The sequence below is a fragment of the Saccopteryx leptura genome, chromosome 11 (genome assembly GCF_036850995.1).
Source record: "Saccopteryx leptura isolate mSacLep1 chromosome 11, mSacLep1_pri_phased_curated, whole genome shotgun sequence".
In the NCBI taxonomy this organism is placed as follows: Eukaryota; Metazoa; Chordata; class Mammalia; order Chiroptera; family Emballonuridae; genus Saccopteryx; species Saccopteryx leptura.
In genome coordinates this window covers 40,816,151-40,842,032 of record NC_089513.1, presented here as the reverse complement: position 1 = coordinate 40,842,032, position 25,882 = coordinate 40,816,151, and the positions used below count along the sequence as shown (strand labels likewise).

Here is a 25,882-nt window from a genome sequence, read left to right as displayed (position 1 = left end):
ACAGATTATTTCACGTACACCCCGGGTCTTTCTCTTGTTCCCCAGACATACCTAGTCAGTGCCAGTGCAGTCTTGCAAAGCGTGGAAGTACAATTGGTGAGACTAAGGCAGAGCTTTGATTGAATTTAAGATGGTCCATCCATACGCAGTAAGATGTAGATAAAGACTGGGATTATGTACCTCCTCATTCCTTTTAAGAGATGAAATTCCCATGGAAAGTGCATGTATCTGGTAGAGTCATGAAGGACAGATTTTGTTCCAGAGACAGAACAAAATATTGACAAGGAATGGAGAAATGTTATAAGTGCCCCCTTTACTCAAAACACAGGATACTTTTCCTGAGCTTACATTTCATGGGCCTTGTTTTGCTTGTGAGGGGGAGGGACAGAACTCTCTGGAGGAGCCCCTTCTTTCCGTATTGAAAGATATTCATGCTCACCAGCTAAAGTTTCAAATCGTGCCTCAAATATATCAATAGTAGCACAAAGAGTTAATGACTGAGTATAAATAGACAGACTCACTGAAGGAAGAGTATTTATTTACTGTACATGAAACTAAAAAGCTGATTAGAAAGTCCCCACAGGATTCAGAGGGAAGTGTACAGTAGTTGTCCTTGGAGAGCAGGACTAAGGCTAGGAATAAGAGGGAGGCGTCATTGCATTGCTACCTTTGGGATCTGGTCACCCTTAATAAAATTGTATGAATTTAGGTGTAATTTTTTATTTTACCTTTTTTTGCTTAACATTTCATCATTAGTTCTAGTCACCATCATTTTCAGTGTTTTTAATTTCTTTGCCATTTTTACTCTCAAATTCTTGTCTAATACATGTTCTAGTCTTTCTAAAGTGGAAAATCTTTTTTTTTTTTTAAGATTTTTTAAATTGATTTTAGAGAGGAAGAGAGAGAGAGGGAGAGAGGGAGTGAGCAGGATCACTCATAGTAGTTGCTTCACTTTAGTTGTTCATTGACTGCTTCTCATATGTGTGTGCCTTGACCAGGCAAGGCTGAGGTTTCAAACCAGTGACATCATCAGCACTCCAGGTTGACGCTCTATCCACTTCGCCACCAGAGGTCAGGCTAAAGTGGGAAAATTTTTTGTACATTCAGCTTTACCCATGGTTACTATGTATTACAAAAGATTTCCTCCCTCCCTTCCTCCCTCCCTCCCCCTCCCTCCCTCCCTCCCTCCCTCCCTATTAAATTGAATTTGTAGGAAAACCATTCAAATGTTCAACTGAATAAAACCTCACTTGCTCACTACATCATGTGCCCATCGGCCAGAGCAAAGGCTCTTTCCATCCCCGTTTTCTCCTCCTTTACCCACCTCTACCCACTCCCACCCCCCTCTCTCCCTGGCTGTGACCACACTGTCCTCCTCTAGGTCTGTTTGTTTTGTATATATGTTTTTTGACTGATCCCTTCACCTTCTTTCATCAAGTCTTCTAATCTTCCTCCTCTGACAGCTGTCCCATTTATCCATGCCTGTTTCTATTTTGTTTATCAGTTTATTTTGTTCATTAATTCCACATATAAGTGAAATCATAGGGTATTTGTCTGTCTCTGACTGGCTTATTTCACTTAGCATAATAATCTCCAGGTCCATCCATGCTATCGCGAAACAAGATTTTCTTGAAGATGAGAATAAGCTGACCTTTTTATGCTATATGCCTATAGAACATAAGCATTAAATTGATGGTGTAGTGTTTAGTTTCCTGCGTGAATTGTAAATACTGTTCTCTGTACACCTCTAAATTTTACTCATATTCTGTACATTTTAATGTCTGTCTTTAAGATTGTTGCTTTATCTCACTAATTTAATACCTGACTTGTGATTTCTTGTGTGAAACTTTTTTATCCTGCAGGTGGTGCTGTAATCATACCTTATTTCAATAGAAGGTGAAAGAAGCAACAGAAATTGTTTTCAGTCTGCAAATATAATACACTTTTATAATATTCATAATGCTTACCCTTATGGTCTACATAAAAGCAACTTAGTTGTATATAGGTGGCCAGTAAATGTCTCTGCTTTATACTTATGAAAAAGCAGCAGACAATTACAGAACAGGAAATTCTAGATTTTCATATAAAGCTTACTATTTCAACTCCTTTTTAGAGAAGTATTAATAATATTTTTTGAGGACTTTGTACTTGGCACTGTGTTGCACAAACAATCCTAAGATAGTAGGTACCCTTGCTATTCTTGTTTCTTTTATAGACAAGAATCAGAGGGTTAGCAGGATTAAGTAATTTGTTAGAGGTCAGCACTAAGTCAGTATCAGTGAAAAGGAGACTGAAACCCAAAGCTGCTAGAGTCCAGAGCTTTTATAATGCTACATTGCCTTAAACGAATAGGACATAACAAAAGCAACCAATTTTAAGTCCATTACTAGTCTGATAAGTGTGTAATGAGGTACCCACTGTGATACGCATCATAGTAATACATATGTAAATATTTACTATTTTTTATTTCAGTCTGTGGCTGTGCCAACCAGTGTTGTAACAGTTACTCCCAAAAAGCCATTAAATACTCTAACTACCCTGAAGCCTTCAAGTTTGGGAGCATCTCACACCCCCTCAAATGAGCCCAATCTCAAAGCAGAGAACTCCGCAGCTGCTCAGACTAATCTTTCTCCGGTAAGCTCTCACTTGCACCTTATATAAATACAGCTCTTTACAATTTTTTTTAACTCTTTCTATCTAACATTTATGAGTGCATGTTTATGTTTTCTATTTAGGTGATGCTAGAAAATGTGAAGAAATGTAAGAACTTCCTTGCAATGTTAATTAAATTAGCATGTAGTGGATCACAGTCCCCAGAAATGGGGCAGAATGTGAAGAAGCTGGTGGGACAACTTTTGGTAAGTTAATACTGTAAAACCTTGCAACCTCTGTAAGAATCTATAGAACATGTTTTAAATAGGGAATTAATTTTTTTTTAATTAAACAAGAGAGAAAGAGGGACAGACAGGGACAAACAGACAGGAAGGAGAAGAAATGAGAAGCATGAACTCATAGTTGCGGCACCTTAGTTGTTCATTGATTGCTTTCTCCTGTGTGCCTTGACCGGAGCGCTACAGCTGAGCCAGTGACCCCTTGCTCAAGCTGGTGAGCCTGAGCTCAAGCTGGCGACCTTGGGGTTTCGAACCTGGGTCCTCAGCGTCCCAGACCGATGATCTATCCGCTGCACCATCACATGGTCAGGCAGGAAATGATTATTTTTAAGTGCCGTTTATTTTAAATTGATTTTTTAAAATACACTTTGCTTTTGCTTCTTGAAAGCTTTATAATGGTTATAAATCTTAGACGAGTAAATCTATTGTAATAGATTACTTTCCATATGTCAGTCTTGTTTCCCTTAGCCTAAAAAGGGCCTTGGAGAAAAGGTTGGCTATTTGATTAAATAAAAAGTTATTAGAATTGTAAGTGCCAGAACGGCTATTAACAAATAATAAAATTAAGTTCTGCCTGACCAAGTGGTGGTGCAGTGGATAGAGTGTTGACTAGAATTCTCATCTCTCTCCCTTACTGTCTGTCTATCCCCCCTTCCCTAAAAAAATTAAAATAATAATAATTAAGTTCCGTATGTCCAAACAACAAACTTTTGGACCTGTGGGAGTAAATTAAATTCCTTATGTCACAGTTTCCTTCTCTATAAGATGAGAAGAGTAGAGAAGTTATAGGCCTGGGCATGACTGCCCATGAGCTGCCAAGTTAGGAATTTATGATCAGATCACCATGGGAGGTTACTTTCAATGGGAACCCTGCCCCTTTTTTTGTCAATAGTTCCCCTTTTGTTCATAAATCAATTCAAAAAAAGCATTGGAGACCAAATACTTGGTTGGATGCTGTGGTCTCTCAGCTTCAAGGAAGGCTTATTCCTGGGACGTCTCAGTATCAGTGTTGCCTTGTTGATCATTGGGAATGGGGCAATAGGATAACCGTGGATGTGAGCTGAGGTAGAATTTTTCCCAAAAAGGGAATGGCAGGTAAGTGGAAGATAGTCAGGTCTTATGGCCTTTGTTGTGAATAAAACACTCTGGGTCATTTTTATCCTATGACTATCATGATTTGATTTTTTTACCTTCTATTTTATTTTTCTTTATTTGGCATCTAGTATAAGATTTACATAAGCCATGAAAAGAATATTAACCATTATACTACATAGTCAGTAGTCAGAAACATACAGATCAAGCCAAAGAACAAGTATAACAATTATCACTAATATCATTAGCAAACAGGCAAAAACAATTAAACAAAATGGATTCTGAGCTTAATATCCATCCATAAATCCGCATGCCTTGTCAGTGTCTTGGGATAGTTGTCTGCCTTTGGTGTCTGACTTCTGGTCCTTCAGGAGTCTTCGAGTTGTCTTTGACGTCCCTAGACAAGGGGATGTCTATTCAGGATCAGGTAGGAGCCTGGGAAGTCCCCTTACAATCAAGTTGGAGAGTGTCTTTTATTTGCTGTCCATTCCAATAAACAAAATGCCCAGATGGCAGTCAATGATCTTTAAAATAAAGTCTTTCTGTCCTGGGAGCTCACTGTGAAAGGCAGCAGTTATCAACATGACATTTTCTTTATCAAACCTTGGCATAGTGTAAGATGTCTTCTTTCAAAAATGTCAGCTCATAAGTTCCTTCATCTAAGTCCAGCTAAAATGCACTGTAATGCCTGAAGGAATGCAAAAATTAAAAAATGGGAGTCAGGGAGCAGGGAAGAACCAAGCGGCCATCTTGGGTTTGTCATAGCCCCAAACTTTCATTTACTGTACACCCATTGCTTACCCGTACAATATTCCTTTGCAGTTTTCAGTGCACGCACTTTACAGTGCTTCCCATGAAACTTCAATTTGTTTGAAGTGGTCAAGGGGTCCTTCTGAAAAACCACAAAATTATTCCTACATAGTGATGAGCTCTTTTTTTTTTTTTTTGACAGAGACAGAGAGTCGAAGAGAGGGACAGATAGGGACAGACAGGAAGGGAGAGAGATGAGAAGCATCAATTCTTCGTTGCAGCACCTTAGTTGTTCATTGCTTGCTTTTTCATATGTGCCTTGATGGGGAGTGGGCGGATACAGCAGAGCAAGTGACCCCTTGCTTCAAAGCCAGAGACCTTGGGCTCAAGCTAGCAACCATGGAGTCACGTCTGTGATCCCATGCTCAAACTGGTGAGCCTGTGCTCAAGCCAGGTGCACCCGCACTCAAGCCAGAACCTGGGTCCTCTGTGTTGCAGTCTGATGCTCTTATTTATTGTGCCATTCCCTGGTCAGGCCATATAATGAGCTTTTTAACCCTTAAAACCTCAATTTCTAGTGAAAACCAGGAAGTAATTAGCATTTTCTTTTAATGAGAGAGGGGGCTGGGACAGATAGGAAGAGAGAGAGATGAGATGCATCAATTCATAGTTGCTGCATGTTAGTTGTTCGTTGATTGCTTTCTCATATGTGCCTTGATGGGGGGGGGGTGCCAAGCCAGAGACCCCTTGTTCAAACCAGCAACCTTTGGGCTCAAGCCAGCGACCATGGGGTCATGTTTATGATCTGACACTCAAGCTGGTGACCTCGGGGTTTTGAACCTGGGCCTTCAGTATCCCAGGCCTACGTGCTATTCACTGCACCACCACCTGGTTAGGCAATTAACAATTTTTAGCTTGGACTTTTATGCACTACAGAAACATTTTTCATAGATTTAAAAAGTCAGTTATTAACAGGTTAGTTTTTGTAAAATTTAAGCAAAAGAAAGATGTGTTTTTTATTTAAACTCACAAAGTTAAACCAGCTTTTATTTACTATGGATTAATCTTACACTGCTTACAAAAATTAGGGGATCAGGGAATGTGTAGGTACTTCAGCCTTTGGTATAGTGCATTTTCACCAATGAAATAAAAGTTGGTTTTGCATCGCATTTGCATAATTGAACAACTTTCTCTGAACTTGTCATTTGCTTTTCTGATGTTCTTGTTTAATAAAAAAAAAAATCAAATGCTTCTTTTTTTATCATTTCTTATTCATTTTGAAATATCCCCTAATTTTTGTGAGCAGTATAGATTCATGAATTTGAAAAGCATTTGAGTTAGTTCTGCATTTCTGAGAATTTTAGAATACCCAATACTTACAAGCACTTGCCTTTAACAATATCATCTGGAGGTAGACAATTATCTCACATTTACAACATACATATATGGATGTATGTGGAGCCAAATTTTGTTTTCCAGGTATTTATAATTTATATCTGTCTTTGACAAGTCAAGTTCCAAATGACCCTCCTTAAAATAAGGACAGCCATTAATACCTCAGAGAATTGGATTGACACTTAAGTGACATCATTGGTTGATCTATTTATCTAAATCCTCTTTTGAAGCTTTGAGAGACCAACTAAATATCTTTTCCATTCATTCTGCCTAATACATAGCCAGCTTTTTCTAATTGTGTGCACAAAAAGTTAATTTCGAAGTATCAGAGGGTCTTCCTCTTGACCATCTTAGTATTAATGGGTAGGCTGTCAACTGTTGTGGGGCTTATGGGGTTTGTCTGCCTCCGAGGCATAAATTGCCATGTTAATTTTGACATATAAATGAAAATTATAGTTTCCAAAACTAAAAATTTTGAGAACAGTGGCTTTGTTTTATATTTTTGCAAATCTCTTCAATATCTGATTTAACAGAAGGTAGCTAGGTTCTAATATGTGCTTCTATATTTAATCTGTTTTGCATGTGTTATTTTGGTCAAAGTATTTTGGAGAATTCCACCTTTTGTGAAGAGGTGGTTGGAAAAGTGATTATTTTAGGAGCCTTTCCCCCAGATCATTGTGGATACTCTTTAGATCCACTGGCTTATCTTGCACTCTGAAGGGATCTTTTACCCAAGTGCCCAAGTGTGATTATGATAACAATGCATTTTGGTTATTTAGAAAATATTGGTTCACTGAGTTGTTCACAAATCTTCCAAATGTTGATGGATTTGTTATTTAAGATATCCAAAAAAAATGATACTTGTAATCAGACCAACAATCTCATAAGGAAATTCTTTCCATATGAGGAAGCTATGCAACTTATGATTGTGGTTACAGATTCTCCAAAATTCAAAATTTGGCTTGAGAGCTTTATTTTTTATTATTAGCATCAAATACTGTCAGTTTTTTTCTTTACAGTGACAGGCTTGGCTTGTTTGTTTCATTGTTTGTTTTTGAGAAAATACCTAGCAATCAAATACCCAAGTCTTCTGAATAACCACAGTTGGTTTGACATTTTTTCCCCAGTAAATGAAGAAAGTCAATTAGTTGAGTTAGCAACTCAAATCACAAAGTGCTTTTCCTTAACCATCTTAATTTAATTTGGTTTATATCAGAAATTGCTCTATGGGTAGTTTCCATTTTCTTATACACATTATAAAAAGATGTCTATTGAAAGGTTGAGATGTAGTAAAATTAATTTTTACTGCTTCATTGAGTATATTTTGAAGGGAAACTGGCTCTTTTTAATTTTTACAAGTGCCTAGTGATATAGAATATGATGACACCTATTTTAATTTATTGGCATTGCCTTTCTTTCTTTTTTTTTTTTTTTTTGTATTTTTCTGAAGCTGGAAACGGGGAGAGACAGTCAGACAGACTCCCGCATGCGCCCGGGATCCACCCGGCACGCCCACCAGGGAAGACGCTCTGCCCACCAGGGGGCGATGCTCTACCCCTCCGGGTCGTCGTTCTGCCGTGACCAGAGCCACTCCAGCACCTGGGGCAGAGGCCAAGGAGCCATCCCCAGCGCCCGGGCCATCTTTGCTCCAATGGAGCCTTGGCTGCGGGAGGGGAAGAGAGACAGAGAGGAAGGAGACGGGGGAGTGGAGAAGCAAATGGGCGCTTCTCCTATGTGCCCTGGCCGGGAATCGAACCCGGGTCCCCCGCACGCCAGGCCGACGCTCCACCGCTGAGCCAACCGGCCAGGGCCGGCATTGCCTTTCTTGCCAACAGTTTTACCTACTGTTGCTTTTGTGCCATCAGTGCAAATGTCAGCACAGTGCAAAAGGCCAAACAAATTCTTTTAGTATCAAAATGAAAATAATTTAGACCTCATAGACCCCTGAAATGCTTAGAATATACAGGTTATGGAAGGATTCCTAAGTTTTTTTGGACAATAGTATATCTGTTATTATTGTCTTAGAATAGCATTCTAAAAATACAAACTTATACTGATTAAGGAAATTTCAAAATTGAAAAGTAAAACAAAAAACATGACCCCCAAACCAGGTAACTTCTTATCCTCTGCCCTAAGAAACTTAGGACTCCTATGTCTTCACTACTCCTACTACTTTTTCTTTTTTTTAAGATTTTATTTCTTGATTTTACAGAGAGAGGTGGAGGGGGAGATAAGAAGTAGTTACTTCACTCTAGCTGGTCATTAGTTGCTTGTCATACATGCCTTGACCCGGCAAGCCCAGGTGTTCAAACCTGCGACCTCAGTGTTCCACGCTGGCACTCTGTCCACTGTGCAGCCACATGCCAGGCATTCACTTCTTAATTGTTCTTAACAGACTGTATTTCAGTAGCTTTATTTAGGCTGCCAGCTATACTTTTATTTTGCTTACTGGCATCATTCCTGTATGAACAAACATCTCTATTGTTTGTGCTTATTCATTTCACAAATGACATGGAAAAAACATTTCCATTTAATGATGGACTGTATCACTGTTCAAAGCTTATTATGTCTACAATTATGAATTACATACTGTTCCTGTTTTAAAATATTTGTAGACCTAAAAGTGATCTTCTTTCTCTCATCCTCAGGATGCAAAAATTGAAGCAGAAGAATTTACTAGGCAGCTGTATATTGAACTCAAGTCTTCACCCCAGCCTCACCTAGTTCCTTTTCTTAAGGTAGAGTTATGTATTTATTACTTTGAAGCAATTCTTTGTAACAGATTACTTTAAAATAATTTAAAACCTGAATATTTCAGCATGATAACAACCTAAAAGGTGAAAATAGCTAACAATGTAGGAGATTACAGCCTCTCTGTTGTAATCTGTAAATCACATTGATACTTCATATTCTTTGGATTGGAACACACTGGTAAGAGAGAAATGGGTACCTTATCCATTAGTATAAGTGGATGTTTTTTTAATGCTTGTATATATGCAATATTCTTAAGATTTTTAAAAATAGGGCCTTTTCCTAATGACTTATATTCTTTTAGAAATCACATAATACCAAATTTAGTGGACAGTCTATTTTTTTTTTTTTGGACAGTCTATTTTTTAAATATTATGTATTTTGTTAGTAGGTATATTCTTCTCTAAGATCTATTGAATTAAATAGAATTTTGATGGAGAACAATAACTTTAATAATAAGAGCTTGTTTTGGCAGACTAAAAATATGTATTTTTGGATAATCACAAGCTGAAAAGGAATGAATTGAAATTTATAAAGTCATTAAGACCTGGGATTGTAGATTTTGAAATAATGGAATTAAGCATTGCCTTTAGAAAAATTTGACTGAATTGTCTAAGGAACGTGCTAGAGGCTTCATAGTGGAAGACTTCTTTTGGTTGCCTTATGAGAAAAGAGTAGGAAGAGAGAGCACCACATTTTCAGAAGGATATTAAAATAATAAAACTGTCCCTAGGAGGATGCTAATCGTATGATAGAAATGTGGCTAAAGAAACTGAGAATGTTTTAGGCAGAGGAGACTTGGTCTAGGAAAGGGAAGGTTGAAGGGTCAGGATAATACTTAACATGAAATGACTAGTGTGCCTTGTTTTCAGATGACCCTCTTGATCGAGAAGTTAGATGCAGTCTTCCTTGGGTCCCTTTCAGTGCAAAGATAAACACCAACTTAAAATACAGTTAGAAAATATTGTAGTCCAATTAAGAAAATTAACCTTGTTTGTATTAGCTTTTATTTTGATATGAAGACTTTCTGCCAAAAGTTTGAAAGTTATTTAACAAAGAAATTTTTTTAGTCTGCTTTTGTTTAAACAAACTTATAGATACTAAAGTTATTAGTGATCTGTTATGGAGTTGAGATGAGTACAAACATAAAACTTAATTTATATTTTCAGATGTACAAAATAAATTTAATACTGAGATGCAGTAATTTTGTTTTGAAAAATAAAGCACTTTTGGGTTTTAAATTGATTGAATCTTAGAAATTGACAGGATATAAATAAGTGATATAAGATATCCTCAACTAAAACACTTGATATACTTTTAAGATTCTTTTTTTATTTTTAAAATTGATTCTAGAAAGAAAAAGGGAGAGAGAGAGCGCAAGAATAACATTGATTTGTTTTTCCACTCTTATTTATGCATTCATTGGCTGATTCTTGTATGTGCCCTGACTAGGGATTGCACCCACAAACTTGGCATAGTAGGACAACGCTTTAACCAGCTGAGCTACCCGATCAGGGCCAATGTACTTTTGAATCATTTTACAATATTTTATATTATAAAGATATGAAATACAAAGTATTTTTATTTTACTAGTAAGCTAATTTAGAGATTTCTTTTTCCTTCCCTGTTTCTAGAAAAGTGTGAGTGCCTTACGACAAGTCATGCCTAACTCCCAGAGCTTCATTCAGCAGTGTGTTCAGCAGACTTCTGGTGAGGTAGTCATCGCTACCTGTACCACACCAGTGACAACCTCTGTGGTGACAACAGCAGTTTCCTCAGTCCAGTCTGAAATGCCCATCATTGTTTCTGCAGCAACAACACCCAGAACTGTGTCAGTACAAAGTTTGAATTCCCTTGCTAGTCCAGGGGTAGCAAACACTGGAGTGGTGACACTTCATTCAGTGGGTCCAGCTGCTGTAGCAGGAGGAACAACAGCTGGAACTGTTCTGCTTCAGACTCCAAAATCGCTTGTGACATCCATACAAAATACAGTTACAGCTGTCTCACTTCAACCTGAAAAACCAGTTGTCTCTGGGGCAGGAGTGACACTGGCTCTCCCATCGGTAACTTTTGGAAAAACTACATCAGCTATTTGTCTTTCATCTTCGACACCCACTGTTACTTCTCCTGGGACCACATCTGACAAACCTGTCATTGGCACTCCAGTCCAGATCAAAATTGCACAGCCGGGACCCATCCTTTCACAACCAACTGATACTCCACAGCCAGTTAAAGTGAAACAACTAGTGAGTAGCATTTCATTCCTCCTTCAATTTCTTATTTTGAAAATTTCAAACATTCAGGAAACTGGCAAGACTGGTAAAATGAGTCCCTGTGGGACCCTTGACCAAGTTTGACTAGTTGTTAACATTTTACCACATTTGCTTTGTTCTCCCTCTCCAGTCACATACTACAAAACACACGTGTAATTTTCTCCTAAGCCATTTGAGAGTCACTTGCAGAAATTGTGACATTGCACACCTACATACTATATATTCCTTAAGGGAAAGTATTTTTTTCTTTTTTGTTTTTAACATAATTGCAACATATGCGGGAAGTTAATACTGGTACAATATGTATTTCTAAAGTGGTCCCAGCAATATCTATTGTAGCTATCCCTCCTCCCCCGATGTTGTTTCTAATAAAGGATTGCGTGCTACATTTACCTGTCATTTCTCTTTAGGCATTTTTAATTTAGATTAGTTCCCCAGCCTTTTTGGTCGTTTATTACTGTATTTCCCCATGTATAAGATGCACTTTTGGGGAAAATTTGGGGTCTAAAAACTGGATGTGTCTTATACAGTGATTGTAGATTTTTTTTAACTTGCATTTCCTGCGCTTGTTTTTGTGCTCATTGTTGAAGACAGTGATTCGTCATCAGACACAGACGAGGACAAGAGAATGGATGGGAGTTTTGACATTGATGAGGAGTTGTATGAATTTTATGATGAATAAAAATTGAGTTCAATAACTTTATATACATTTTTTTAAATGTATTTTTTAAATACTTTTTCCCCCCAAATTTCGGGCCCCCAAATTAATGTGCGTCTTATACATGGGGAAATACGGTACAGTATGTAATTTTAAGTGCCTGGGTTAGTTGTTTTGCAGAATATCCTTTATTCTGTTTTCTCTGGTTGTTTCCTCAAGATTAGATGCAGATGAGATATTTTAGCAGGGTTATTACATAGGTGATGTTCTGGTAACATTTCTTTATAAATATGCTGAGGGGAGAGGGATGTGGTGAAGGGAATAGATAACTAAGAATTTGTGTTTTTTCCTAAGTTTGGTATATTGGGAGGTTCTTTTTTTTTTTTTACAGAGACAGAGAGAGAGTCAGAGAGAGGGATAGACAGGGACAGACAGACAGTAACGGAGAGAGATGAGAAGCATCAATCATTAGTTTTTCATTGCGACACCTTAGTTCACTGATTGCTTTCTCATATGTACCTTGATCGTGGGCCTTCAGCAGCCTGAGTAAACCCCTTGCTCGAGCCAGCGACCTTGGGTCCAAGCTGGTGAGCTTTTGCTCAAACTAGATGAGCCCGCGCTCAAGCTGGCGACCTCGTGGTCTCGAACCTGGGTCTTCGGCATCCCAGTCCGACACTCGATCCACTGTGCCACCGCCTGGTCAGGTGGGAGGTTCTTGGGTGAAAGAAATCTTAAGCTGTTTACCAATGTGTGTTTACAACATTCTACTTTATTCCAGACAAGTTGTATCAGAAGACCATGAAAGACTTGTTAAGCTGTGTGAGGTAGTACAAGATGAATTAATTAAAAATTATGTTTTTTAAAGTAAAGTTCTCCCCTGCCTTATAGGATAATAAAGGTAGCTGTTTTTTTTATTTTGGTGATAGCCCTTTTTCTCTTTTGTAAGCCTTCATGGTAAAGGCCGTGTTTTGAATTTCTTTGTTGTAGTTTATTCTGCTTCTTGGAATAGTAAAGTCTAAATAGACTTCTCAGCCTTGTTTGTGTGATCAGGAGAAGAGGTTAGCATCTGTGGATGATTGTCTTTGAGGCAGAGGAAACTTTGTGTCTAGAATGAAAGGGGAAAGATCTGTCAGACAGCCATCAGATTCTTGGTTAGGTAGGAAGTAATAGTCATTTCCTGGTTGCTAATCTTTTTTAATCCCTTCCTGTCTGGGTCTGATTTTTAAATAGAGAAATATACCAGCTTTACAGAGTTAGTTCCTCTTGAGTGTCTGAATTTAATCTCAGAGATGAAACCTTTTTAGAAGTGCTGATTCTTAAACATTGGTCAGGTTTGGGAACCACTGGAACCAGAGTAATTGCCCAAAGGAAAGGCCTCTTTTTTGTAGCATAGCACAGAATTGAAATCCTCTTTCTGGGTCACAGCTGATTCTTGTATCAGTGTTACTCTTTATTGAACATCTATAGCATGTTGGTCCCTGGATTTAAATTTAATGCTTTATAGCTACACACAGTTTTAAAAGCATGTCATGTACACACTATGGATTTTAAAATAATTTTGTGATGCCAAAAAGGCAGGGAGAAAATGAAGAGACTAATGGATCTCAGGTTAGAACCTAATGTCCTTCCCATTGGGTTATGGTGCTCATGACAAGAACTTATAGGTTTCCGGTGTCTGGAAACAGAAAACTGCCCAGCCCTGGCCGGTTGGCTCAGCGGTAGAGCGTCGGCCTAGCGTGTGGAGGACCCGGGTTCGATTCCCAGCTAGGGCATACAGGAGAAGCGCCCATTTGCTTCTCCACCCCTCTGTCGCACCTTCCTCTCTGTCTGTCTCTTCCCCTCCCGCAGCCAAGGCTCCATTGGAGCAAAGATGGCCCGGACGCTGGGGATAGCGTCTGCCTCAGGCGCTAGAGTGGCTCTGGTCGCAACATGGCGACACCCAGGAGGGGCAGAGCGTCGCCCCTGGTGGGCGTGCCGGGTGGATCCTGGTCGGGCGCATGCGGGAGTCTGTCTGTCTCTCCCTGTTTCCAGCTTCAGAAAAATGCAAAAAAAAAAAAAAAAAAAAAAAAAAAAATTTAAAAAAAAAGAAAACTGCCCAGTAATAATATCTTGGCAGCATTTACATCTTGTAGATTTGACTTGTTATGCATTAGAAATAATTTCAATCAAGAAAAAAATTAATGAAATCCAGTGGTAAATTTTAGGGTTTTTTTTAACTTCTTTTATTCTTAAATGAATGTGAAATTTAATTTTAATTGTGAATTCTGCATTTTTGGTTGGCCTTTATTGCAATTTTAGTCAACAAATTTGATGTTAGTATTCATAGCTTCCAATTTAAAATGGCAAAAACCAGAGCAGCTAGACACTGAGTGTGCTTTGTAATCTGTTTTACAACAGATGTTTACCTGTGACACAAAACAATATAAGCTGTTCTGTATGGTAATGTCACAGAGAGAATTGAACTAGGACATTCTTTCAAATCAGTTAATTCAGAAAATGAATATCACTCAAATTTGTAATTTTTTTTTTTTTTCTGAAGCTGGAAACGGAGAGAGACAGTCAGACAGACTCCCGCTTGCGCCCGACCGGGATCCACCCGGCACGCCCACCAGGAGCGACGCTCTGCCCACCAGGGGGCGATGCTCTGCCCCTCAGGGGCGTTGCTCTGCCGCGACCAGAGCCACTCTAGCGCCTGGGGCAGAGGCCAAGGAGCCATCCCCAGCGCCCGGGCCATCTTTGCTCCAATGGAGCCTTGGTTGCGGGAGGGGAAGAGAGAGACAGAGAGGAAGGAGGGGGCGGGGGTGGAGAAGCAAATGGGCGCTTCTTCTGTGTGCCCTGGCCGGGAATCAAACCCAGGTCCCCCGCACGCCAGGCCGACGCTCTACCGCTGAGCCAACCGGCCAGGGCCATCACTCAAATTTGAATTCGTATTCCTTGAGGAATTTAAGAATATCATCAGTGAGTCCATTGTAAAACATAGTCCAGTCTAATCCTGGGTCTAAGTGAGGAGGAAAATACTCAGGTTGCTAAAGACTATAAGAGAGTATTTAATGCAACTTAGAAGAATATTGCAAAAAATGATTTAAAATATGGGAATTGCCACGCTGGATAAAATCTGTGGTTCATGCAATTCAGGATGCAGTCTTCAAAAACGGTGTGCAGCTTGACTAGGCAGTGGTGCAGTGGGTAGAGCATTGGACTGGGATGCAGAGGACCCACGTTTAAAACCCTGAGAGCACTGGCTTGATCAAGGGTCACTTGGTCCACTGTAGCCCCCCAGGCAAGGCACATATGAGAAAACAATGAACAACTAAGGTGCCACAGCGAAGAATTGATGCTTCTCGTTTCTCTCCCTGCCTCTCTGTCCCTATCTGCCCCTCTCTCTGACACTCTCTTTGTATCTGTTTAAAAAAAAAAAAGAGTGAAGAATACAAGTATGGTGCCTGAACTATGGTGGCACAGTGGATAAAATGTCAACCTGGAATGATGAGGTCACCGTTCAAAACCCCGGGCTTTCCCAGTCAAGGCACATATGTGAAGCAACTGCTATGAGTTGATGCTCCCTGCCCCCCTCCCCCACCTTTCTCTCTCTTTAAAGTCAATAAATAAAATCTTTTAAAAAATTGTACAAGTATGACTATCTTGTTCAAGGTTTATAATTTGTGTAATTTCCTTTAATAATTGATAATGAATTTTAAAATTCCCTTATCCATTTTGTACTAGTTTTCCTGGGGACTTGTATAGGTTACCTGCCTTCTGGGTAATACCTTTTAAATATCACATTTTCAAGTTTTAAAAATCTCCACAATCTATTATGGCAGGGTTTAGGTTTTATACAATTATTTTATGAAATTATGCTTTTTTATTCCAGATTAAAGAGACCCTAATTTTTTTAAATTTAGATTTATCATTACTTGTTATCTTATTAATTATTGTATGTTACCTTCTGGGGATCTTCTGAAGCTTTCATCAAATAAATGAACTAGATGCTCAGTTTATTCAGGGGTAAAATTTTCATTTTATACCAATAGTCAGCTTTGTATATTTTGGTCTACAGATACTAGAACTGTTGAAATATGAAGTTAATGAGTAGTTCTTAGGATTTCACCTAAGAATCTAGTTCTCATAAATGGTTAATCTTATTATTTATCAAGTCTGGTATAGTTGTTATTACATGATGTTATACACTCTAACTGTTAAGCTTAACAGTTCAACTAAATGTTGAGCTTTAAAGGTTTTTTAAAAGTTAATGAAAGAGTAGAGGAATTGGAGTATAGTCTACTTGTGGTGGATAGATAATAAGTAGGAGAATTCAGGAGTTTCAGTACTTAAGTTTTTTTTAGGATAGTTGTGAAAAAACTTTTACTAATGATTGAGCAAAAGCAAAATTAATTTAAATGAAAGACTACCATTTTAATTACATTTAAACTTAATTAGCAAAAGCTAATTTAATATAGAAAACCTAAGTTTTAATTTGATCATTTTTTAATATTCAATTTTGATAAATTTTAATAACCAATGTTTCCAAATGAAATTAAACAATAAGCCTTTCAAATCTAGAACATGTGTGAATAAAATTCATGAATGAGAAAATTAAAGTTCCTGACCTCTGTTTTTGAATTAAAGGCTAATTTTAGAGAATGAATTGAATACTATTATTCTATAATTTTATATTTATATATCACTTGAATAATTTATACTTGAAGTTAGGGCAGAAAGTTTTAATATTGTCATAGGTATTTATTTCAAGTACATACATATTTCCTTAAGTGGTGCTATTATTTGCATTTCTTTCATTAATAGAATTGCAAGCATTTTTTTTTTTTTTTTTTTGTATTTTTCTGAAGCTAGAAACGGGGAGAGACAGTCAGACAGACTCCCGCATGTGCCCGACCGGGGTCCACCCAGCACGCCCACCAGGGGCGATGCTCTGCCCCTCCGGGGGGGTCGCTCTGCCACGACCAGAGCCATCCCAGCGCCCGGGCCATCTTTGCTCCAATGGAGCCTTGGCTGCGGGAGGGGAAGAGAGAGACAGAGAGGAAGGAGGGGGTGGGGGTGGAGAAGCAAATGGGCGCTTCTCCTATGTGCCCTGGCCGGGAATCGAACCCGGGTCCCCTGCACGCCAGGCCGACGCTCTACCACTGAGCCAACCGGCCAGGGCCGAATTGCAAGCATTTGATAAATAAGTGGCCAAATATGTTTAACAATCATTCTCCAAATATTACTGTTCTGTGGATATATGAGAAAAATAAATTATTAATGCACTACTAAAGTGGCATTTTTCATTATATAAGTAAAACTGATCCAGAATACTAGAAAAATTTTTGCTGTTGAATCATATTTTTTGCTATCTACCTAATTATTTTGATGTAATGGAGAACCATTAAAGAATTTTCAGCAAATACATTTTTATATAAAGTACCCTGTGAGACTTAATTCTGTTAATTATTTCTGACTTCAATTCTCACTGAATAAAGAGAAATATTTTCAAGGTATAAATTTTAGCTTCTGAATATACTGGTGGCCAATATTTTCATTAGAGTAGTTGAAATAAAAATTGACTAGGGAGAAAAGAAGGACTATTGGTTGTTTTATTGGCTCAAGTAATTCAGTTTCATAGTGAACTGTCCTACTAGGATCCAAACTTAAGTGGTTTGTCTTTTTTCTTTTTGTTTCTGCATTCTGTTAAGAGTGAGAGGAGAGGTTGAATTCAGTTGTTGATTATAATGACTTAAATAGCACTAATGAAAGGTTTGATGAAAAAAGTTTGAATCCAAGTAAGGCCTACCCTTTATTTACCATATGTAATTAGGAGTTGCATAGAAAATTCATGAGCCATCATTTAATTATAGTTTATATAATAAAAATCTTAATATATAGATTGATTAATGCCAGTGCTTTTAAATTTATTTGAGAAATATATATATTTATATGTTGGCTTGGTGAGGGTACATTAGAATTTATGGAAAATAAACTATTTAGAAATAACATTTATGTACATTCTATATATATCATCTTATTTTTGCATTATTGAAGACAGTGTTTTATTATGAAAAGTTTGAAACATAACAATGTTGAAATTTATAGTAAATATCTATAAACCAACCATCTAGATTTTACTATTTACAGTTGGTATACTTGATTTATTTATCTAGTCGTCAGTCATCTTAATATTTAGATATGTTTCAAAGACTTTCTAAATAATTCATTGTGTACATTATTAACTACAGTTTAATATTATTTACTCTTTTTTATTCTTTTTATCTATTTACATACACTGACATGCACAAATATTAAATGAACCATTGGATAAGTTTTGAGTTAGTGCATATTTCTGTTTAACTCAAAATCCTATCAATAGCCTGACCAGGCGGTGGCGCAGTAGATAGTCAGACTGGGATGCGGAAGACCCAGGTTCGAGACCCAGAGGTCACCAGCTTGAGCGCGGGCTTATCTGATGTGAGCAAAAAGCTCATAAGCTTGGACCCAAGGTTGCTGACTTTAGCAAGGAGTTACTTGGTCTGCTGAAGGCCCAAGTCAAGGCACATATGAAAAAGCAATCAATGAACAACTAAGGTGTCCCAACAAAAAACTGATGATTGATGCGTCTCATCTCTCTCCATTCCTGTCTGTCTGTCCCTATCTGTCCCTCTCTCTGTCTCTGTAAAAACAAACAAACAAAAAATCCCTATCAATATATAGAACGTTACTATCACCTTGAAGTTACCTGTGTCCCTTCCCAGTTGGTCCCCACCCCCAACTCTAAAGAAACAACAACAGTTCTGATCATTTCCTTCCACAGATTAGTTTTGCTTGTTCTAGAACTTCATATAAATCATATCATACAATAAGCATATTTAAATTTTTTAAACAAATTTGTAGGTTCTTGATTTTTAGTGGCATATACTGATTGCTATAAAAGCTGGTAGTATAATTATAACTCATTTGAGTAAAATTTAAAAAGTGTTTATAAGGCCTTTTTAATTAGAGAAACACATATCCTGAGGTTTACCAAGGTTGAGTCTTAATCTAAATGGGGCATGGCAAATTTATTTCAACTCTCAGAGTTGTCAGATTGTGTTCAGAGATATCCTGAGGCTGGTGTGAGTGCAGAGAATTACTGGCATTTAATGGAGTATGCCGTTGTCCCAGAAGATAAGGAATAGTGGCACAGGACCCACACATTCTCTGTTTCTGAGAAATAATAGGCAACTAACAAGTAATTTTTTACTTTTATGCTACAGTTTTTGTTTAGTTAGGGCCCTCTATTCTCTAGAACTCAACCTGAGTGAGTGCATTACAAATCACATATTGAATATTAAGTAGAATTTGAGAAAATACTATCCTTGGTTCTTGTAACTTGGTGTGCATTTACTGCTGGAGTTATTTAGAGATAAATATTCCGTTATTGTGGATTATGAACAAGGAAGTAGGTGGAGGTTGAAATACAGAGAAAGCAAAGTGTTAAGTGAAGCGTTTTCTCATCTACTTGTTTAATCCATACTGTACTTTTGCTTTGCTTCCTTTCCATATAGAATTTAGGAACAGTTCCTTGTCATGTACTAGATCATAGTTAATGTTTTATGTAAAAATCATAGTTAATGTTTAATTTTTAAGATTTTACAGAGTGGGGTTGGCAGAGTGAGAAGTATCAACTCATAGTTGTTTCACTTTAGTTATTCATTGATTGCTTGTCATATGTGCCTTGACTGGGCAAGCCCAGAGTCAAATCATCCACCTCAGCATTCCAGGTTGACGCTTTATCCACTGTGCCACCACAGGCCAGGCAAAATCATATTTAATGTTAAAAAAATATGTACTCTACAGCAGTGGTCCCCAACCTTTTTTGGGCCATGGACCGGTTTAATGTCAGAAAATATTTTCACGGATCGGCCTTTAGGGTGGGACGGATGAATGTATCATGTGCCGAGACAAGCGTCAAGAGTGAGTGTTAGACGATGTAACAGAGGGAATCTGATCATTTTTAAAAAATAAAACATTGTTCAGACTTACATATAAATAAAACAGAAATAATGTAAGTTATTATTCTTTCTCTGCGGACCGGTACCAAATGGCCTACGGACCGCTACCGATCCGCAGCCTGGGGGTTGGGGACCACTGCTCTACAGAATATTGTGTAGCTCTATCTAGACCTGTATTTTCTTGTAAATGACTAGAACATTAATTGATTAACATCCAAATAAAATATCAGAATTTGATATGTCAAGAGAAGCAGGTGAGATATTTATTCTTCCTTTCTAGCAGTTTTTTGAAGGGAAAGTAAATAAAGGACTTAAGTTTTAAAAAAATGTGATAGCTCTTTCTTTTGCTTGCCAAGTGGTAATAAATAATACAATAATAAATAAAACATACAATAATAATCCTTTGTGTACTCACAACTGTATACCTACTTTTGCCCACCCCTGTACTTTGGTTTCAAGCTGTACTTTCTTTGAAAGAACACTAATGTTTTCACTTGTATATTTTCACTCATAATTTTACTTTGTTTGCCAAATGTGCAGGAGTATGCTGCACATCTGCTGCCAAGTGTTATTAAGATGAGCAATGATGAGGATCTACAATTGTTAATCTCAGCTCGAAACTTTGTGATATATATAAATATCCTATACCATTCATTATGTATATATACATACGTGTGTGTTTGTGTGTGTGTGTGTTTGTGTGTATTTTTTAACTGGTACAATCACCTCCCGCTACTAGCATGAATTTGACCCTGATTGGTCTATAGACCGGGCTGTGCACAGCCCCAGGATGCGGGTTGTCACTTAAGCTCACTGTCCCAAGCTTGTTCTGTGCCATGGTGGTATATAACCAGCATCCAGTCCTGGCGTGGCTGGTCCCCTACCTCACACTCCTGCCTGGTCAGTGGGGTATGGAGGCCCACCCCTCTCCACGGGAGGGATGGACTTCTGGGCTGTTAGATTTTTTGCTCACATCAAAAAATGGTATGAAGACTAACTCATAAACAAATTTCTAATATTTTATTATTCTCTTTCATAATTACCATATTTCCCCATGTATAAGATGCACCCTTTCTCGAAAAATTTGGTGTCTAAAAATTGGGTGCCTCTTATACGGAAGTTGTAGATTTTTTACTTGCATTTCCTGCTTTTTCGCGCCTGTTGTCTTTTTTTTTCCAAATTTTGGGCCCCAAAATTAAGGTGTGTCTTATAGATCAGAGCGTCTTTTATATGGGGGAATACGGTAAAATACTGGAAAGACTACCTAGTAAAGATATCAAGGATGAAAATGCTAGCAATAGGGAAATAAGCTACAGTTTAATGAGTATTTTTGTTGAGTTTCTTTCTGAATGTATAGGTATTACTTTGTAGAATTTAAATCTGATCCCTAGGATTTTATAATATACAAGTATGATCTTAATTGTTGAAATACATCATTGCTTTGAAGAGTTTTTTCTCTTTCAAGAGTCTATTCACAGAATGATGACAATTGAATTATTCCCATTTGTATTCTCTAGATCAGTAGTCCCCAACCTTTTTTGGGCCACGGACGGGTTTAATGTCAGAAAATATTTTCACTGACCGGCCTTTAGGGTGGGATGGATAAATGTATCACGTGACCGAGACAAGCGTCAAGAGTGAGTCTTGGATGTAACAGAGGGAATCTGGTCATTTTTTAAAAATAAAACATCGTTCAGACTTAAATATAAATAAAACGGAAATAATGTAAGTTATTTATTCTTTCTCTGCGGACCAGCCCGAGGGTTGGAGACCACTGCTCTAGAGGCATTATCAGCTTCTGTAAGATTATTTAGTAGGACATTTTGAGTTTCTTAGGAGTTTAGTGATGCATACTAGATTAAAAAAAATTTTTTTTTACAAAAAATTAAAGTACTTCCAAAATTCTGTTCAGAAGTCTGTCTCTTGGCTCATTTATATTTGCTAAAAATTAGTGTTAAGAACTTATAAATAGTTCGCTATTGGTAGCTGGCTTGAATACATGATGACTGCTTTTCTTCTTTGAAGTAAAAAAAAAATATGAAGCTCTGCTATTCTGTTTTTTCTTCTTTGAACCTAAAAATGAAGCCCTGCTGTTGGGCAAATAAGTTTGTAAACTTTGTGTTATTTGATTTTGCTCACTTTTATTATTAAAAATGGCAGCTGCCCAGATAAGTGATCTATGAAACTACTAATTACCTTCCTGCTTGGGAAGGGGCTTTGTTATGCTAATATGTGCTGGAGGAGGGGTTTTGTGCCAAAAAGTTTTAAGAAGGAGAAGAGAGAAGCCATGTTTTTGAGACTTTGTGCAGAGTGCAAAAGGAGAAGGAAGAAGCGGCCAAGATGGCAGGTTGCTAGAGGAGAAGCCAGTTTGTGCAGAAATGAGGAGGGAGAAGATGTGCAGAGGTTACTTAGACTAGTTGGGGGCCTTTGATTCTAGGAAAAACCGGCAAAGATTCTCCTGGTTGTGGGACCGGAGAAAATGTGAGTGGGTTTTGGTGCCCTGTGTGTTTTTACTCGCCGGCTGGTTGCGAGGCTAGAATAAAGGCATGGCCCACCAGTTTTTGACTCCGCTGTTTCTTGACCGTCTGTCCGAATCTAATATGAACCTGCATGTGCCTAGCAGCGACAGCCGTGATGGCCGCGACTACTGGCCATACACCTGCTAGTGCCTTAATTTTGCTTTCTTTATCCTTAATCCTCACCCTCTGGATTTCTTGAACTGTTTATTTTGGAGAATGTCTTTAGCATTGTCATTTTCCACATCTTTTTAAGCAATGGCCTATTAAATGTCCTTATCTTTTGGAGATGTGTTTTGGAATAAGATTAATTTGAATATGTAAAATAGTTGAGGGTAGTAGGGAAGTAGGTGGGGATATAGATGAAATAGGTGGTAAAGAATTAATCATTGTTAAAGCTGGGTAGCAATGGCATGGGTGGTTTCATTATATTGTTTCTTCGACTTTTGTGTACTATAGTTCCCCGGGTATAAGACACACCCTTTTCCAAAAAAACCGGTCTAAAAACTGGGTGCGTCTGACACAGTGGTTGTGGATTTTTTACTTGCATTTCACACTTTTTTGCTCTTGTTTTTTGTGCACATTGTTGAAGATAGTGATTCGGCATCAGACACAGATGAGGACAAGCTAATGGATGGGAGTTTTGACAGTGGTGAGGAGTTGTATGGATTTTATGATGAATAAAACTCGAGTTCAATAACTTTATGTAATACAATTTTTATCAAATTTTGGGCCTCAAAATTAAAGTGCGTCTTATACATGGGGAAACACGGTATATTTAAAATTTTCCATGATAAAAGTTAAAAATTGAAAATAGGATACATGTGGAGGCTTAAATTAGCCAGTATGTGATGTAAATTTGAATTCCACTCTGAAAAATAACATAATGTGTGAGATAGTTGTGTTGTTTTTCACTTTTGAACAAGATAATTTTAGTACTTTAAATTTTAAATAGGCTTTCTTGTTATGTTAAGACAGGTGTTTTTACTATTAGGTGAGCACAATTCTACTTTTCTCTTGTTACAGCTAAAGCAGGTTTGGTTGAATGACTGTAATGACATTTCTCATTATTTCAGGTAGTCCAGCAGCCTTCAGGAGGCATTGCAAAACAAGGCGCTACGCTTTCCCATTCCTCAGCATTGACCATTCAGAAATCTGGACAGAATAAGATGCCAGTGAGCACTGCAGTAACTACTGGTGAGTCACCTCCAGGTAGATTTTGACCCATCACATATTGTTTGAAGCGTGATGGGGTTTCTACTCTTTTTTATTGTTATAGTAAGAAACAAGAGATGTGGTGGGGTTTCTACTCTTTTTTATTATTATTATATTAAGAGACAAGAGATGTGGTCTTTTATGTTGGGACTTATGAGAGAAGATGAAAGATAACTACATATATTATGTTCTTTGTATATACATAGCCACTTTTTAGGGGTGGATGTTGTTTTAGAATAAAAGAGGCAAGTATTCACATTACCGTATTTGTTATCAGATAAAACAATCCAGTAGTAAGTACTTTTTAAACTTAAAATAAAATTTTCTATAGCCTTATTTTTTTAATGTACTTCTTTCTCTAAGTTTGTATATTTGTCTTGCACGTAAAATTTAGAGGGTTTAGGTATTTTTAAAATCTACCAATATAAAAAACATATTATTAATGTGTTTCTGTCATCTTTTCTGTGTAATATTTTTGTAATACTGGTAATTCTGTAGACAATTTGAAGATTGGAGGTCTTGATTTTAGTAGATGATTTCATGTGTAGGGAATAAATTTGTTGTCATGTTTGAATTTAAACATAGTTTTAGTGCAGTTTGAAATGTTCTTTGATTAATCTATGTATATTAAAAGCTGATCTTTTTTCCCAGTGTGACATGATTGTCCTTTTTATTGTTGTTTTTACTTTCATTCTTTGTTCTTATAGCTTCTATTCTAAAGCAGATTACCTTGCCAGGAAATAAAATTCTGTCACTTCATGGATCTCCTATTCAGAAAAATAAAATAAAAGAGAATGGAACAACATCTTTGAGGTAAAGAGAAGAAATAATTAAAATAGATAGTTAAAACTTGGTTTGGTTTAAGGAAGTAATATTTTTAAAAGATGACAGAATAATACAGTAAATAAATATATTTATACCTTTCTAAAAAGCTAACAGTACTTTGAGTATAATTTATAAACAAAAAAGCACAGATACTAAGTGTACATCTTAATGAATTTTGACAAATATATATACCTGTGTAATCATAATCTAGATGCTGAAGATATCCGTCACTTTTATGCTCCTTTCTAATCAGTTATCCCCAACCCATGCCTCCGACAGCCACTGTTCTTATATCTATCACCATAGGTCATTTTTGTCTATTCTTGAACTTTTCATGTAAATGGAAAATTACATTATCTGCTCTTTTGCATCTGAAATTTTTCATTCAGTAGGCTTTCGAGATTTATATCCTATGTCATTTTGAACATTAGAGGATTGTGTTTTGTATTGGGGAGAAATATTTGTTATATGAAAGTAAATTTGTTTATCCTTTTGATGTACATTGGGCTGTTTCCAGTTTTGGCAATTATATATAAAACCACTATAAACATTTGCATACAGATTTTTTTGTGAGCATAATTTCTCATTTCTTTGTAGTGAATAGGAGTATAATGGCTGTGGGTCACAAGATAAGTATATGTATGACTACAGAAGGTCCTGGATTAATTACAGTTCAATTTAGGATTTTTCAAATTGAGGGTGGTTTGAAATTTATCTGCATTCAGTAGAAACTACTTTGAATTTTGATTAATTTTTGGGTTAGCAAGATTGCCTTATGACACTTTTGGGGTGTGGGTCTATAGCAGCAAAATTATTTTAAACCAATTCTAGTTTAATGTAAGTATTCTGAGCATGTTTAGGATAAGCAAGACTAAGCTATTAGGTTCAGTAGATAAGGTGTATTAAATGCATTTTCAACTCAAAATATTTTCAACTTAACGATGGGTTTATCAGGATGTAACCTCATCCTAAGTCCAGGAGAATCTGTATTTAAGAAACTATCACTGTACATCCTGACCAGGTGGCTCAGATGGTTGGAGCTTTGTTCCGAAGTGCAGAGGCTGCCGCTATATCCCTGGTCAGGGCACATGCAGGAGCGGATTGATTCTGTCTCTCTCTCTCTTGCTTTCCTTTCCTCTCTTTCTAAAATCAATAAATTAAAATTAAAAGAACTGTTTACCAAGGGAACTGTACCTTTTATATTCCTATCAGCAATAAGAGTTCCAGTTGCTCTCCAATCTTGCCAGTGCGTGATATTTTCAGTTTTTTATTTTTAACATTTTAATAAGTATATAATGGTTATTATTGTGGGGTTTATTTATTTTTTTACAGAGACAGAGAGAATTAGAGGGAGGGATAGATAGGGGCAGACAGGAATGGAGAGAGATGAGAAGCATCAATCATCAGTTTTTCATTGTGACACCTTAGTTGTTCATTGACTGCTTTCTCATATGTGCCTTGACCTTGGACCTTCAGCAGACCGAGTAACCCCTTGCTCGAGCCAGCGACCTTGGATCCAAGATGGTGAACTTTT

The 25,882-nt window shown here is 37.3% G+C and overlaps 1 protein-coding gene across 3 annotated transcripts in view; it reads left to right on the top strand.

The window, feature by feature from the left end:
- TAF4B (TATA-box binding protein associated factor 4b) overlaps positions 1–25,882 on the top strand; it is a 132,435-nt gene that overhangs the window by 21,699 nt on the left and 84,854 nt on the right. For 2 of the 3 annotated variants that reach the window (XM_066353442.1, XM_066353441.1), the window contains 6 exons: positions 2,473–2,634; positions 2,736–2,858; positions 8,777–8,866; positions 10,514–11,125; positions 23,385–23,505; positions 24,231–24,336. In XM_066353442.1, coding sequence (XP_066209539.1) covers positions 2,473–2,634; positions 2,736–2,858; positions 8,777–8,866; positions 10,514–11,125; positions 23,385–23,505; positions 24,231–24,336 — 1,214 coding nt within the window. The remainder of the gene's footprint in view (positions 1–2,472; positions 2,635–2,735; positions 2,859–8,776; positions 8,867–10,513; positions 11,126–23,384; positions 23,506–24,230; positions 24,337–25,882) is intronic. The other variant, XM_066353443.1, reaches the window with a different exon arrangement.